At 58.3% G+C, this 10,659-nt stretch overlaps 3 protein-coding genes across 3 annotated transcripts; 1 reads left to right on the top strand and 2 right to left on the bottom strand.

Moving 5' to 3' along the window:
• Positions 1–32: 32 nt before the first annotated feature.
• On the bottom strand, positions 33–1,102 carry ZNF593 (zinc finger protein 593). Its single transcript, XM_057748467.1, has 3 exons — positions 717–1,102; positions 438–500; positions 33–346 (listed from the first exon to the last, which is right to left on the bottom strand). The coding sequence occupies exons 1-3, from the start codon at positions 914–916 to the stop codon at positions 205–207; spliced, it is 405 nt and encodes a 134-aa protein (XP_057604450.1). The 5' UTR covers positions 917–1,102; the 3' UTR covers positions 33–204.
• A 1,251-nt stretch (positions 1,103–2,353) lies between these two features.
• Positions 2,354–5,727, top strand: C1H1orf232 (chromosome 1 C1orf232 homolog). The gene is made up of 4 exons (XM_057739948.1): positions 2,354–2,437; positions 3,732–3,815; positions 3,931–4,028; positions 5,451–5,727. Exons 1-4 carry the CDS (start codon positions 2,354–2,356, stop codon positions 5,725–5,727), a joined length of 543 nt encoding a protein of 180 aa, XP_057595931.1.
• Positions 5,728–6,856: 1,129 nt separating this feature from the next.
• Positions 6,857–9,989, bottom strand: FAM110D (family with sequence similarity 110 member D). Its single transcript, XM_057748664.1, has 2 exons — positions 9,904–9,989; positions 6,857–8,081 (listed from the first exon to the last, which is right to left on the bottom strand). Exon 2 carries the CDS (start codon positions 7,985–7,987, stop codon positions 7,175–7,177), a length of 813 nt encoding a protein of 270 aa, XP_057604647.1. The 5' UTR covers positions 7,988–8,081; positions 9,904–9,989; the 3' UTR covers positions 6,857–7,174.
• Between the last annotated feature and the right edge of the window lie 670 nt (positions 9,990–10,659).

The following is a 10,659-nucleotide window of genomic DNA, read 5'->3' as shown; positions in this document are numbered from 1 at the left end:
TACAGGGCTTGAATTTGTAGGAGTGGCCTGGAGGCTAGCGAGTCAGAGGCAAGCCCTCTTTATGCAGTTCTTTTATTGGGAGGGAGAGCACCCAGAAGAGGCCATCCACTCTCCAAACCAAAAGAGACTGGCACAGTCTCTCCCAGACTGGCCCTTGCATCGCTGTCCATGGAAAGCTCCTCTGCCTTGCATCCTCAGGCCATGTCAGGAAGACGTGTCCATCTCAGGGACCTCAGTGGATACTTCTGTGGGCACTGCCAGCCGCTGGGGAGGAACATAGGAACCCATACCCGCAGCCCTTTCTGCTTCTTCCTGACTGTAGGGCTCCACACTCAGCTGCTTCAGCCTGGGAAAAAGAACAGGAGTTGAGAGATGACCAGATGCAAGCCCTGTCTGCCCGGCATCCGTCCATCAATCCTTTCCTTACTCCTGCATACCTTTTCTTGTGGTCTTTGGATCGGAAGTGGGTCTTCAGGTTGGCAGAATCGATGAAGTACCTCCTGTAGGGATAGGGGGTAAGGAGGATAGTTAAAAGGTGATGCCTCTCGCGTACACCTATTTCCCTGACGCTAGGCTCCGTGTCTGAAGGGATGGGAGGCCGGCACACCCACGGGTCCCAGGAGAAGAGATCCTGCGCGTCCCGGGGCCGGATCTCATAACCCCGGCCCGGACCGCGGACCCTTCTCCTCCTCAGGCTGGGCCAGGCCGGAACTCACGCGCAGGCCAGACAGCGATGCAGGCCGCCCCCTGGCAGGTCGGGATCAGGTTCCGCGCCTGGGTCTGGCCGGGGCCGTGCGGCAACCTGGGGCCGCAACTCGCGGTGAATCTCATCCAGGTCCGGCCGCCGCCGCTTCGCCTTCATCTGGCGGGCCAGGGAGTGCGCTCGGTGCGCGCCCGTCCGGCGGGAGCGACCCATGACGGGTGACAGCAGGACCAGGGGTCCTAGAGCGGAGCTGGGAGAACACGTGTGGGCGCTTCCGGACTGCTCAATGACGCCATGTGACGCGTGGGGACTGATCAGGTTCCAACAGACCGCCTCTGATGACGTCACTCGCGCGGGCCGCGCCTTGAGCGCCCCCAGGCGGCCGTCGACGTCAGGGACGGAGCTCGGGGCCGGGCCCCGCGAAGCGTCCTCTTCCGTAGCTGGAGCGGCAGGGTGTTGTGTGCCCTAGGGGTGTTCCGGCCGGTCCGCCACCCTGCCCGCCTCGCCTGGCGCAACCTATTTCAGCGTCGTCCTCTGGCCTCATCACCCCTTCCTGGTTCCCAGATCTTAGACTCCTCTTTGGGGGTTGGGGTGGGGTGGGGGTGGGGCATGCTGCACCTCTGGGAGGCGCTGGAAAATGTCTGTGATGTTAATAAATGAATAAATGAATGAGAGTGAATAAGTTTGGGATCCCGGCCCCCACAGGGCTTCCCGAGATAGCGCTAGTCCTTGAGAAAGCCCTTGCCACCTCTCACCCCTCCCCAGTTATTCCTCCCCTGAGATCACAGTGCTCGGGTGTCCTGTCAGATTCAAGAGGAGTCAGCTCCTCTCACAAGAAAAGGAGATGCTCACGGAAGGACCTCCCGTCTCTGACCCCTTTCTCTGAGCCCTGGACTCTCAGGCATGGGCTGGCATCAAAGGAGAGATACAGCCTAGGTGTTGTGTGCTCAGAGTGGGGAGAGGGCCGGAGAGCCTTTCCCCATGCACCAGGGCCTGGTGCTTTCCAGGCTGACCAGAGGAACTCAGCAATAATTTAGGGGCTCCAGTTCTTTGGAACCTGTTGCCAGGAAACAGGGAGACCAGCACGTGCATCCCTGGGGAGAGGAATCAGTTTCCAGCCCAGACAAAGAGGTGAAATGTAAGCCCAGGGCACCGACTGGGAGCCTTGGGACCTTCTCACTCCAGTTCATAGAGGCTGAGTGCAGACATAGGGCAGGGCCCTGTTGAGGGCACAGCTGGTATGGCTATAGTCACAGGGGCACCACTGTGGGTCTTGAGCCCAAGGACTTTGTAAATGGAGTTCATGAGTGGAAGAGGATTTTTCTGGACTCATTCCAAAGGATAAAATTCAAGAACTCCTAGGCTCAGGAAGGAGGCTTCTGTGGAGAGATGTCTTCATTATTCTTGGCGAATATGGGTCAAGACAAGGGGCTGAAGTGGCAGATGCTGGCTCTCACCACAGACTCCTTTGAATTGGGTTCACCTGCTGGGCACTGTGCCATCTGGGGAGGCTGGTGCATCTTTAATGAGGTCACCTGATCCCTGGGACAGTCTCTCAGCCTCACCAAGTTCCTGGAGCCAGACCCACTGGATGCCCACTGAGCCGCCAGCTTCTCGTGCCTGGGTGCTAGGCCCGTTTACCCTGCAGCCATGAACCAGGCCTTCTGGAAAACCTACAAGTCCAAAGTGCTCCAGACCCTGAGTGGGGAATCTGAGGAGGATCTGGCAGAAGAGGTGGGTACCATCCTGCTTGCTAGATGGGGCATGGGCAGAGAGGCAGCAGGAGTGAAAGGTACAAAGAAGGGCAAGGGACTGGCTCTGGGCGGGGGCGGGGAGAGATTGATTTCTGTAGAAGCAACTGGCAATTCATGGATGGCCAATAGCATGGTGCAGTGTCAGCAAGTCAGGACACTCCAGAAAACCAAGGAAGAAGAGAAGACTTGAGGAGCCCTGGAAGCATGGTCACTGTCTCCAGAGATCTCACGGGCTGCCACATGGAAGGGATCCTTTTAGGGCCCACGGGCAGTACCCACACAGATACACTCAGCTTGACACAGCTTTCTAATGGGCAGAGCTGAGCAGAAGTGGGGTGACTTGCCTTAGAGGAAGCGAGCCCCTCAGACTAGGGGTAGGGGAAGCAGCACTTGTACACTGAGGGTCCCTGTAGCATTATCAGATCAGAGCCATACTGGGACCATGTTTATTCTGACAAAATAAATTGAAAAGGCTCCAAAACAGGCTTACCTCTGGAGGCTGTGATAAATGGCAATTGCACAAAAAGACATGGCAGAGGCAGGAACTAGTTCTGGGGTGTGTGTATGTCAGTGTGGATAAGTGTATGTCTACACAGGTTGGTGCCCGGGGCTGGCCCTGTGCAGAAGTATCTGTGGGTCAGTATTGCGATTGGTGTCCATGTGGAATCCCCAGTTAAGGGGCGTGTGTAGGTGTGAACTGGTATTTTCAGGTGTTTACATTTGGGGCAGAAGGCATGCAGGCATTCACAGGTACTATGTTTGTATGGTGTGTGTGTTCGGGTGTGTGTGTACACTGGGGTCTTGGTGTCTGTGGGTGGGCCTCCATGCAGCTGTCTGCAGTTGTGGAAGTGCACAGGTGTGACTGGTATAACTATGTAAGTGTCCATGTGCAGCTGCCTCACAGTACATATATCTATGTACAGGTGAAGAGTTGTAACCATGTGGAGGCATGCTCCTATACAGGTGTGTGTGTACAATGGCGTGCAAGCTCTTGTCCACATGTTTTGGAGTGTGTATGGATGTGTCTGTGGGTGGGCAGGTATGTGAACTCAAAGGTGTCTGCAGGGATTTATTCAGGCAATAGGTGTGACAGGTAGCTCTGCATTGAGGGACACCTGTGTGCATTTTTGGAGGGTGTCGGGGGTAGGTGTGTGTCTTGTTCCACTGAGTTTGGAGTGCCTGGTCTGTGTGTATCAGGCTAGCAGTGGGGGAGGGAGGTCGTATTCCTCTGGGGCCTCTCTCATGCTGGGGGTGGGGGGGGGTTTGTGTCCCAGAAGGAGAACCCAGTTTTAGTGGAGTCTGAGATGGCAGAACCAACTGAAGAGACCTTCCATCCCATGTCACAGCTGGCCCGCCGGGTGAGTTCTCCTTTCTTCCACCCCAACCCTGGGGAGCCGGCAGAAGCTGCTGTGGAGTCCTGGGGGGGGGGGCGGTGCTGGGGCCCCTCCTTGACTCCCAGCCCCTCTCTCCCAGGTTCAGGGGGTCGGGGTGAAAGGTTGGCTGACAATGTCGTCTCTGTTTAACAAAGAAGATGAGGACAAGCTGCTGTCACCAGAGCCCTGTGCTGACCAGTATGTGTGTGTGTTGAGGTTGGAGGGAAGGGCCTGGGATGGGCCTGGGGACCCCTTTCTCCCACGTCCTTTCCTTCTGGTTTGTCTTTCTGACCATCGAGGACTGAGGAGGGCCAGCCCCTGGCTGTTTCTGTTTCTCTTAGCAGGAAAGAGGCCCAATCAGCATATCTGGGAGATTAGGTTAGATTTTAGGAGGAATTTACCAGCTGTTGGGATTGAGATGCTAGAAGGTATTATTATGTGCTCTCTCTCCCCATCCATGTGGGAGGGGTCATCTCCCTAGAATAATGGAACCCAGGAGAGACGTTTTAGGTGTTTGGAACAGAGAGTGGTTCAGATTAGTGGCTCCCAAGTATTGGTCTAAACCCTCATCCTCCCAGGGAACTTGAGACAAACACAAATTCCCAGACCCTCCTTCAAAGATTCTGATTCAGCAGGTGTTGGCTGAGGCCTGGAATCTATATTTCCAGCGAGCTCCCTGAGGACTAATAATAGTTTAGGAACCACTGTCTTAGCAGGTCTTTGATGCTGGGGGAGTACAGGGTCAGACCCAGGGCCTCGTCTTCCTCCTAGCTCTGTTCTGGTACACGCTCCATCTCTGCCCTTTCCTCCAGTCCAGTCACACTTCTCTTCGGACAGTCCCCTATTCCTTTCTTCTTCCCTAAGGTCCCCCCGACCCACCTATTCTCTCCTGCCCCAGGTTACTTTCCTCCCTCCGGCTCATCCCTCCAGCTCATCCCCCTCCCTACCTCAAGCCTCAACACAGTTCCTTGACTGCCCCTCCCCCCACATCACCTTGCTACCTCCCTAGTTTCCCTCTCCCCTAAGCCTCTGATCTAGGCCTTTCTCCTTCCCTCGGGGTCGTTCCACCCGTCCTTCTGCCCAGCGTCCCTCATTTTTCTGGACCCTCTTTCCCTGCCAGAACCAGACCCCTGTCCCCGTCCCGCCTCTCTCCCCAGGGCTCTGCCCGTGTCTTCCGGAACGACCGCCTCCGGAGTCTGACCCCGCCCCCATCGCCGGATCTAAGCCTCCTGTTCGGGTCCCAACTTTTCGCATCCTCCCGCCCGTCCCCCTTTCAGGGCTGCTTCTCCTCCACCTTTCCCGACCCCGCGCCTCTGGCTCCCGTCCTCTGGCCTCACCCCTCTCCCCGAGTACTTACCCTAAACCCCTGACCCCAGCTCTCTCCCCAGGGATCCTGACCCCGGCCCCCTCTTCCCAGACCCCTCACCTAATCCCCTGACCCTGTCCCACCACGGCCCCCTTTCGCAGTGCCTCTGAGCCCTCCCCTTGCCTCCAGGCCCTGACCTGCCCCCATTCTCCCGGGCCCCGCTGGCCCCACTGCTGGTCCCTGGAGCCCGCCTCCTGTCCTTTGTCCTCTCCGGGGCCTCTCGGCCAGCCCCTGACCCCGCCTGTCTCCCGCAGCCCGCTGGCGGCGCAGTCCGGCTCTCCGGCGGCGGCGGCGGCGCGCGGGCCCGGGTTCTGGGAAGCGTTCGCCAGCAGGTGGCAGCAGCAGCAGGCGGCGGCCGCGTCCATGCTGCGCGGCGCGGAAGCCACCCCAGAGCCGGACCCTGAAGCCGGGGACGAGGCTGCCGAGCGCCCCGAGCCGCGGGAAGCCGATCCCGCGGCGGGTTTCACGTGGGGCTTCCTCACCCACAAACTAGCCGAGATGAGGGTGAAATCTGCGCCCAAGGGCGACTAGCCTGCCGGCCAACTGGGCACCCGCTCCTCCCCTCCCGCGATAAAAAACAAAACAAAACCCTGGCCTGACACCCCGTGTGCCCGCGTGCTTTTGTCTCTATGGAGGGGAAATCTGCTTTCAGGTGGGCAACCTCAGGGCGGGGTCCAGCTGGAGTGGTCCTCGCCTTCTCCCCCCACGAACGTACAGGGATGATAAAGTAATCAGAGACATCCCAGGTATCAGGATAGATTGTGTTCGATTTAGGGTACAACTTTCCAGGAATCTGGGGAATCCCAGAGGACAAGTCCTGCCGCCCTGTCCGGCCCCTTATAATTCGACAAACGTTTCTTTGTGGCCTTGCCACGTGGGCTGTCCCTGTGCTAGGGGAAGGTCAGTGACTAACGAGAGAACCCAGGCTACCAGAGGATCCCACACAAGGTGATAAGTTGAGGCACAAAAATAAGGCTGCACTTGGGAGATCAGAGGAGATGAGGCCGGCTGGGAAATTCAGGAGTTCATGAGAGAGAACGCATATATGTAATATTAGAAGGATGAATGGAGAGAAAGGGGAAGGTAACCCAAGCAAAGGGAGGAGGACGTGAACAAAGACTTAGAAGCGTGAATGTGTGAGGAAAACAGGTGACCTGCTTGTCTTTGAGGGGAAGGAAGACAGTGACAAGATGTGAGGCTGCGGGTTCGCAAAATCCTAGTTTGAAGAGTCCTTTATTGTCTCGATTCTGGATCCTCCACATCTCGGCCCTCACACCTAGTAACCAAAATGGGCAGCAGAGCTCCAGGAATGGGGGCCTTCAGGGGCTGGTGAACCTCAGATTTCTAGAGCAGATCCCTCCCCCAAACTCCCCAAATGCGCTCTTTCTGCTTCCCAGCTCTAGGTTGGACCCTCCTGGGGCGGTCGTTGGCGGAGATGGTCATAATAGTGTTAGTACTAATTCGGTAGTGGTCATACGGCTTCGTTTATTGAGCACTTCCTATATGCTAGGAACTTTGCCAAGCGCTTTGTGACCATTTCAAAAATACTTTGATTACCGAGGGGGTGTATCTGCGGTCCCGAGAGGCACAGTCAGTCTGGAACCCACACTCCAAAACCCTCGTGCGTCTGCTCTGTAATCCAACCTCTCGACTCCTTTAAATAACTTTTTGGCTTTATCCAGCAGGTTCTCTGATCTCCCACCCCAGTCTTCACTCGCCCCTCGGCCGTCTCCGAGGGGCCACGAGGCCGCTCCTTCTCCGTCCGCCGTCTGCGCTGGGAAGGGCCTTCGGGATCATTTTCTCCCATCCTCCCAAGGTTCACGAGCGGAACAGAGATCCAGAGGGAAGGGTTTGCCCAAAAGCACCTGGCGGTTTAGAGGCAGGGCGTCCGTGCCGTGCCTGGGTCCAGCCCCGCGCCCGCCCCTTGCCCTTCCCCGGGCCCCAGACTCCACGGGAGCCCGCTCCCGAGCGGCGGCGGTCACACCTCGGACTCGCGCGGCGGGCCGCGGGCGCGCTGGCAGCCGTACAGCCACTGGATGACGCGCGCGTTGCGCTCCACCACCGACACCGGGGGGCGCCCGTCCCGCGCCGAGCCCGCCGCCTCGGAGCCGCCGCCCTCCGCACCGTCCCGACGATCTGCGCCGCCGTCGCTGGACGTCCAGTCGCTGGCGTCCCCGGAGCCGGGCGGCGGCGACGTTCCGGGCTGGGGGCTGGCGTCGGCGCCCCAGCTCTGCGGAGAGAAGCGCTCGGCGCCCAGCACCTCCACCAGCGCGCGCTCCAGGCCGCAGTAGTTGAAGAAGCGCTCCTTCTCCGACAGGGGCAGCGAGCACGTGGGGCACAATGCCCGCTTGCCCGCTGCTTCCGGGGCATCTTGGGGCGCGGCCCAACCCCCAGGAGCCGCGGGTCGCTCCGTTGAGCCTGGGCTGCTCGAAGCGACGTCTCGGGGGGCGCCCAGGAAGAGGCGACGCACCAGCCCCTGGCCTTTGGCGTTCTCTTTGTTCACCGAAGCCTTGCAGTCCCGCTTCTGGCGGTAGAAGATGAGGGAATCAGGCCTTGGCAGCCGCCTGCCACTGCCCCGGCGGGCGGGCCCGGGCGTCCTAGGCGATGGAGGGGGCCCCAGCTCGTTACAGGGGTGCGGTGTGAGCGGCCTGGGACCCCCACGCAGAGCTGGCTCCTGGCGTCGCGCTATCACCTGGTGCGTCTTGACATACTTGGCTTTGTCGGCCTCCAGCCTCTCCACGGCGCTGGGGGTCCGTCCCCTGGACGGGGTGGAGGGAGAGGCCAGGAGCATCTTAGCAGAACTGGGCAGGACAGTGCCCCATAAGCCACTGGAGGGAGGCAGATAGTTGAGGAGCTGAGAGCAATTGGCTGGGGCTCCCTGGGACCTGCAGGGAAAGAGGAACGGTCAGGGGGAGACTGGATGTCCCTGCCCCTCTCCTGCAGGCATTCCTGGGAATAGGCTCAGCCAGCCACCCCTCCCCCATCCAAGTCAGCCAGGTGTCATGCCCAGGGGGCAGAGGCTCAGATATCCCTCCCCCCATCTCTCAAAGACAATGAGCAGGGTCTCCCTGGCCACCCAGAAACATATGCCCCTTTGAGGGTGCCCCATTCTGGCCACGGGGCCATGCCAAGCAGGCATCAGCAAGCAGGACACTTGGAAAAGGAAATGGGGCTGGTCCCTGCCCAATTCCCGAAAGTAGCCTCAACCGGAAAAAATACCTCTTCCCAACCTAGCAACTTTGAGTCCTAGACAAGGAGGCTTCCCAGCCACACGCTGGCTCCAGCAGGACCCACCCATCCCGCCCCCAAGCACAGAGGTCAGGGATATAACCACAGGGTAGGAGCCTCCAGTAATTGCAGCCAACTGCCCTGCCCAGGCCCAGCAGGGCCACCAGGGAACGAGAGGGAGATGGTCACCAGGTCACTTCAGCCAGCTACCTGCCACCCACTCTGTGCCCCTGCAAAGGGAATTCCAGAATGCCCAGCTGTAAACATCACCTTGTTTACCTCTGCATTTCCATTTCATAGAAGAGAAAACTGGCCCAGAGAGGAGGAGGCTTGTTCAGGCCTTATTGAGAGTTTGGGTCCAGGACTGGAACCCAGAACTCTTGCTTTGCAGTCCAGAACTAGTTCAGAATGAATATCTCACTTGCCTATCAGAACTTTCCTCTATGTTTTCCTTCTATTCCTGCTGCTATAAAACCAAGCAGTTTCTGCTAGTGATGGCCCCCTTATCTCACTAAAAATTTCCTTCCACTAATTCTTCCCAATAACCTGCACTCCCAGAAATCTGCCCTCAGGATCCCTCATCCTGAGACCCTGTGACCCTTCTCCACCTCCCTTCTGCTGGGGAAGGGGGCCAGGCGGGGTTGTAAATCAAGAGCTGACAGTTCCCTTGGCAGCCACAGAATGGGCCACCCACATGGCTCAGCACACTCTACCCCATCCCTGTTTCCCCACTCCCCCCATCCTCCATTCAGCTAAGAGGGACACATCAGTTCTGGGGACTGAGGAGACCTGGGGCTAGAGGCAACAAAGGAACAGAACTTGCCAGCGATGGGGGGAGGGGAGCCCTGATAAGGGGCCTTGGGGCAGAGACTCTGCCAACCCCACCCACCTCAAGGCAGCCTGCATGTACACACACACACACAGACACACACACACACACACACACACACACACACTTAGGTACACCCATCTAGTGTCTAGTAAGTCGCCCATAGGTATTTGGTGACTGGGAACCCAGGCAGAAGGAGAGCCTGACAGTGCCCTGCTTCCTGCCTCCCAAGGACTAAACTTGGCAATAGGTCAGATTCCAAGGTCCCAGGAGGGCACTGTGCTTGTTTGACCTCATGGGTACCCCCCTGTGCCCTCCTCTTCCCAGCCCTGAGCAGGAGGCTATAAAAAGTTCCTAAACACAGGGACCAAAATAGTTTGCTGTTCACTGTCTCTTCGCTGCCTTCTTGGCTGCCTTGGTGCCCGACCACAGATGTTCTACCCTAGAAGCCTGGCAGACATCCTTGTGCCCTCCATCCTTTGCCCACCCTCTCCCAATACTGGGGTTAGTGGTCCAAACTTTGCCCAAGCCTTTGGTTCTGGACGCAGATGCGGGCTGGGGGACTGTGCTCACTGGCTTGGTGTCAGCCTCCTTGCCCTTGGGTCCCTGGGTGCCCTCCCACCCCAACCGGGGGCTCGGGATGCACTCACCTCTGCGTGGGGAGGCTGAATGCCAGGGTCCCTGGGCAGGTCTAGACTGAAGGCAGGAGGGACAGCAGGGACTGGAAGTAACTTTGGTGGCAGCCAAACCTCACTCTCCACAGGAAAAGCCAAGAGAGCCTCCACCCCCCCAAATTAACCCTTGCCTCCCTGACCTGGAGCCTGGCCTCGGTTAACTCCTTCCTGGTCACAGTCTCAGTGCTGGAGAGGACCTTTGGACCATGTCCAGTTCCTTTATTTTACAGATGGTCACACAGGCCCTGGCAGGTTAAGTGATTTGCACAGAGGCACAGTGAGCTTGGGGTACAGCCAGCACCCCAAACAAGGTCTCCTGATTCCCAAGCTTCCTCCAGTGGCCTGGGGTGGGGCCGTGCTATTCACATGGGGTCAGCCCCCTCTGCTGGGCCTTGGTGGATCCTCTTCATTCAGATAGGAAGGCGCAGGGTTCTAGTTAACCATGCTATCCCCCCTCTGTAGCAAGTTTAGACCTGTCCTGGTCCAGGTGTGTGGATGGTGTCAAGCTTCCTCTCCCTAGGGGTGTGGCCAGGAATCTTCAACGTAAAGGTAGGGGCAGCGGTGCTGTGGACGTGCAGGGTGAGCACCTTCCAGCAAGTCTTTGCATGAAGGACACAAGGGAGCCTTGGAGGTACCTCTGCCCAATGTCCTTTGAAGGCATATGGGATTGGCTGGGAAGAGGGTGATGAAGGGATGATTCTGGGGCCAAGCCTGGTAAGACCTCCTTCCTTC

Source organism: Hippopotamus amphibius, chromosome 1 (assembly GCF_030028045.1).
Source record: "Hippopotamus amphibius kiboko isolate mHipAmp2 chromosome 1, mHipAmp2.hap2, whole genome shotgun sequence".
Classification (NCBI taxonomy): Eukaryota; Metazoa; Chordata; class Mammalia; order Artiodactyla; family Hippopotamidae; genus Hippopotamus; species Hippopotamus amphibius.
The sequence above is the reverse complement of the archived record's forward strand: the minus strand, read 5'-3'. Positions and strand labels throughout refer to the sequence as shown.